At 58.4% G+C, this 4,671-nt stretch overlaps 1 protein-coding gene across 1 annotated transcript; it reads left to right on the forward strand.

Moving 5' to 3' along the window:
* The first annotated feature begins 1,158 nt into the window (after positions 1 to 1,158).
* On the forward strand, positions 1,159 to 2,961 carry HOXB13 (homeobox B13). The gene is made up of 2 exons (XM_036092811.2): positions 1,159 to 1,762; positions 2,708 to 2,961. Exons 1-2 carry the CDS (start codon positions 1,159 to 1,161, stop codon positions 2,959 to 2,961), a joined length of 858 nt encoding a protein of 285 aa, XP_035948704.1.
* The last annotated feature ends 1,710 nt before the right edge of the window (positions 2,962 to 4,671 follow it).

Here is a 4,671-nt window from a genome sequence, read left to right on the forward strand (position 1 = left end):
CCTGGGTCTCTGTCTCTCTCTCTGAAAATACAGGTCATGTGTGTCGTCTCTTCGTACGCATCTCTTTCCACACCATTAAATGAAAATCCAGATCCCCTTTCACAGGCTACCTCTAGAAACTCCATTTCCCCTTCAGATCTGAACGTTGCACGTCCGTCCCAGGCTCCAGATCCTCAGTCATCTTCCGAGATCTTGTCCTCCTCCCTCTCCTTCTGCCCCACCCCGATCCGGGAGCCGCCTGGGCGGTAGCTGGGATCCCAGGGGAAGGGGCTTCCCTGGCACTTCCTTGGGCAGCATATTACGCGCATCCGGAAGAGGAGGGGCACCTGCAGTGAACTGGGATGCTTGTACCCAGGACCCAAAGCCAGGGGCTCCCAGAAATACCTTCTAGTCCCCATTTCCCAGCCTCCTCTGGTTCACGCGCATTCCCAGGTTCCCCTTTCAGGCGCAGAGCGGCCTCCCGGCCCCACCCCCGACTCCCCTTCTCCCCCCATGAGACGCACACTTTATTGGGAGAGCTTTTTATTCTCTCGTTAAACCTGCCAAAGCACAGGAGACAGAGAGCCAGGGAGGGAGAGGAGGGGGCGGAGGTGGGGTGGGCTCCTCGTCTTCTCTCCCTCCACCTCCCACTGCTCCCCTCCTCTCCCCACTCAACCCCGCCCCGGGCGCGGAGCTGGGGAGCCCCAAACTGGAAAGCAGCTTTCCTCGCCGTTCTTGTTTTCAAATGCAATAAAAGAGAGGGAGAGGGAGAGAGGGAGAGTGGGAAAGAGGGAGAGGGAGGGAGGGAGAGAGGGAGGGAGGAAGAGAGAGGGAGGGAGGGAGAGAGGGAGGGAGGAAGAGAGAGGGAGGGAGGAAGGGAGGAAGGGAGGGAGGGAGGGAGGAGGGGGGACACAGAAGCAGGGGTAAAGCATTTTCGCGATTTCTGCCCGGAGGATTTTCTGAGCGTCTGTGTCCCCCAGGCCGCAGCCAATGAGCGCGCGAGCCCCGGCACCTGCGTCTCCTGCGTCAGGACCGGCCGGGCCGAGCGGGGGCAGGCGCCGGGCGAGCTGGCCGCGAGTTAAAACGCCTGGGGCGCCCGGGGGGCCCGGGTGGGGAGAGCGAGCCGGGTGCCCCCTGGATCCCCCACCGCCGGCACCCCATGAGCCGACCCTCGGCCCCATGGAGCCCGGCAGTTACGCCGCCTTGGACGGGGCCAAGGATCTGGAAGGCCTGCCGGGAGCCGGAGGGAGTCGGCATCTGGTCGCCCACTCGCCACCGACCAGCCACCCGGCCGTGGCGCCTACGCTGATGCCCGCCGTCAGCTACGCCCCCCTGGATCTGCCAGGCTCCGCGGAGCCGCCAAAGCAGTGCCACCCTTGCCCCGGGCTGCCCCAGGGGACGGCCCCAGCTCCGGTGCCTTACGGCTACTTTGGAGGCGGGTACTATTCCTGCCGGGTGTCCCGGAGCTCGCTGAAACCCTGTGCCCAGGCGGCCACCCTAGCTGCCTACCCCGCGGAGACTGCCACGGCCGGGGAGGAGTACCCCAGCCGCCCCACCGAGTTTGCCTTCTATCCCGGGTACCCGGGACCCTACCAGCCTATGGCCAGTTACCTGGATGTGTCGGTGGTGCAGACTCTGGGCGCCCCGGGGGAGCCTCGCCACGACTCCCTGCTGCCTGTGGACAGCTACCAGCCCTGGGCCCTCACCGGCGGCTGGAACGGCCAGATGTGTTGCCAGGGGGAACAGAACCCACCGGGTCCCTTCTGGAAGGCGGCCTTTGCAGGTAACTTGCCCCACTACTTTGGGTCCCGCTGGTGCTGACTGTGGATTGTAGGCCGGCTGGCGCTGGCACGGGAGGAAGTGAAGGGAGCCGGGGCTGGTGAGGAGGAGCTCCTGTTGGCTTACTAGGACTCTGAAGGAGAGTTCAGGCCGTTGAAGAACCAGGGTGGAGGCCCCAGAGGGTCAGTGTGAGGGGTCTGAAGCCTGTGGGCCACCAGGTGCTTTCGCCTCCCTAGGAGGCCTTGGGGCCAGCTTTTCATACGTCCAAGTGTTTGGTTCTTTTTGCTGCTTTTGGGGCTCATGCGGTTCGTACCTCTCAGATCCCAGGTTTAATTCTACCAAAAGGCTAAATGACTCAATTCAGTGAGTATGGGGGGGAGGGGTGGGTAGGAACACAGATACTGGATATTCTGTAAAGAATTCAAATCCTCATGTTCTCTCAGGTGAATTTTTCAGTTTCCAAAGGAAATTTTAGATTTCCTGCAGTCCGAACTTAGGGGTGTGTGTATGTGTGTGTGTTGTGTGAATGTGTGTGTGTGTGTGTGTATTGGGTTTGGAGGCAGAAATGTGTTCCTTTCTCTATTTAATTTGCCTGTAGAATCTACAAGAGTGGCCAAGAGTCTGAAAATGCATGTGAGGGTAGATATATGTTGACTGTGGACAAAGGTCCTGCTGTGTGTGATGGGTGTGTTTGCAGACCTGCAATCGTGAGGACAGTGATAGGTGAGGGTGGCCTGCAGAAGCCTGGTCTTTCCAAGCCTAAGCGGTCATCAGAAACCAGCCGGAAGTCGAGGTGTCCCCCTGCGCTTTGGGGGAGTGGAGCGCACGCGTGTCTGAAGGGTGATCTGGGTGCTCCCCGTAGGATTACTTAGCTTGTAGGGCCTGGGTCTGCGCGTGGGCTTGCGGGCAGAGGTCTGAGCGTGGCTTTCTCTCCCTCCTTCCGGCTCAGAGTCAGGCGCGCAGCACCCTCCAGACGGCTGCACCTTCCGACGTGGCCGAAAGAAGCGCATTCCTTACAGCAAGGGGCAGTTGCGTGAGCTGGAGCGCGAGTATTCAGCTAACAAGTTCATCACCAAGGACAAGAGGCGCAAGATCTCGGCAGCCACCAGCCTCTCAGAGCGCCAGATCACCATCTGGTTTCAGAACCGCCGGGTTAAGGAGAAGAAAATCCTCGCCAAGGTCAAGACCAGCACTACTCCATGAGGGAGATCCCTGGCTAGGGAGGTGGGGGAAAAGTGGGAGTATCCTGGGGAGACCCTCGGAGCCTGCCAGTGCCAGGACTCTGCTAAGGGGCTCCCAGAGGTTGCACTCTTCCCAGGCCACAGCTCCTGGGTGGTCCCTCAGGGATGGCCTGGGTACCCCCATGTGTTCTAGGGAGCCGGTGAGGCCCAGAGTTACAATCCAATCCACCAGAGTAACACACCACCCACAGGACCGGTCGCAGTCACAATCATTCATCCTGGCGGTGGCAATAATCACCAAACCAGTATGAGTTGCCATGATAATTAGTTTCATATTTTCTATCTAGAGCTCTCTGAAGAGCACTTTAGAAACCGCTTGCATGGATTGAGCTGATTATGAATAAACTTGGAGGGAGACCCAAGGCAGGGAAGCTTCCTCTGGATCCACTTCCGTTTCCAAATCCCATCCCACATCCCAGTGACTGCAGCGGAGAGGAGAAAAGGCAGATTCATTCCTGTGACTACCGGTGCTCATTTAGCATTTTTCTAAGATGAAACTTGGGCAGGATGGACAACACTGGAGGGTACCTCTCCCTCCCTCCTTCCTTCCCTCCCTCCCTGCCCTCCCCCTAGGTTGTATGCCGTGGTCTCAGAAGTACTATCCTTAACTCTTAGATTTTGTCCTTGTGTGAAAATGAAACCAGGGAGCTGCCCTCCAGAGTCCTTCCTCCAGAAAAACTGACTTTGAGAAAGCACTTGGATAATTCACCATCTCTCATTTCCTCCCCTAAACTTTCCAAGTCTTCCTTTAACATTCCCAGTGGTTTTGTCCAGGTTATGGTTCATTGGGCATTTGGGAGCTGCATGAAATAGGTATTTGTGGCCTCGTAGATGTGCCCCTCCCGGGCACAAATAGTTACAGAACTAGAAAGTAGAATGTGATCCTACTAGCAGGCACGTCACAAACACGCTGGAATAGCCAGGCTAGAGGGAAAACCAGAAAATGGCCCTTCACCACCCATTCCCCCTCTGCTTGCCTCCCCTTGACACCAAGAGAAGCTTGCGGGGTCTCAGGCCTGGGAGATGGAACAGGCCCTTTTGTGGGGGAAAGAACAGCGGGTGGCAGAAACCCAAAGACCCCAGTCAGGCATCTTAGGCAACCGTGGCTGCAGATTTCTTTCCCTGTCACTTTGCGCCGGTTTAGTCCAAGTACCCTGAATCCTGGGTGGGTAGAGGATCGTGTTGGCGCCAACTCTCTTTTCTCTGTCCATGTAGACAGAGACTTATAGTGTGGAATTCCAGAAACCTGGGGCAGACTGGCTGTTTGCAGAGCTGCCGAGCCCAGGACCCTGACACGGAGTCTTCGCCTCTGTGCCGCCTCCCTCATGTCACGTACCTGGGCCCAGTGCCCTGTGGAATTCACCACCTCGGCTCTGCAACCAAGTCAGCGGGTTTGCCCTGGGTCTTCCTGCAGCCTGGGCTGGGGCATCCTGGCAGACATGCTCCCAGCGATCCAGAGCCAGGCTCCACGTGGAGAGGACCTGCACCACCCACGATCCCAGGCACCAGCAGGAGCAGCCTGTGAGGCCTGCCGTGACTGTCCCAATGGCCTCTCAGAGCTGGCTCAGCCTCGTGGTTCTCCAGGAAGCCCTGTGTAGCCGAGGGATTGGGGGGTTTACAGCCTACCATCCTGGCTCCTCTCCTGGGAATGAGTTGGGAGGCAACTCAGATT

Source organism: Halichoerus grypus, chromosome 2, assembly GCF_964656455.1.
Source record: "Halichoerus grypus chromosome 2, mHalGry1.hap1.1, whole genome shotgun sequence".
Lineage (NCBI taxonomy): Eukaryota > Metazoa > Chordata > Mammalia > Carnivora > Phocidae > Halichoerus > Halichoerus grypus.

Excerpts from the sequence above, each read along its gene's own strand:
- HOXB13 (XM_036092811.2), top strand. The coding sequence starts at position 1,159 with ATGGAGCCCGGCAGTTACGCCGCCTTGGACGGGGCCAAGGATCTGGAA. Across the intron at positions 1,763-2,707 it reads CTGGAAGGCGGCCTTTGCAG|AGTCAGGCGCGCAGCACCCT; the intron begins GTAACTTGCCCC and ends CTTCCGGCTCAG.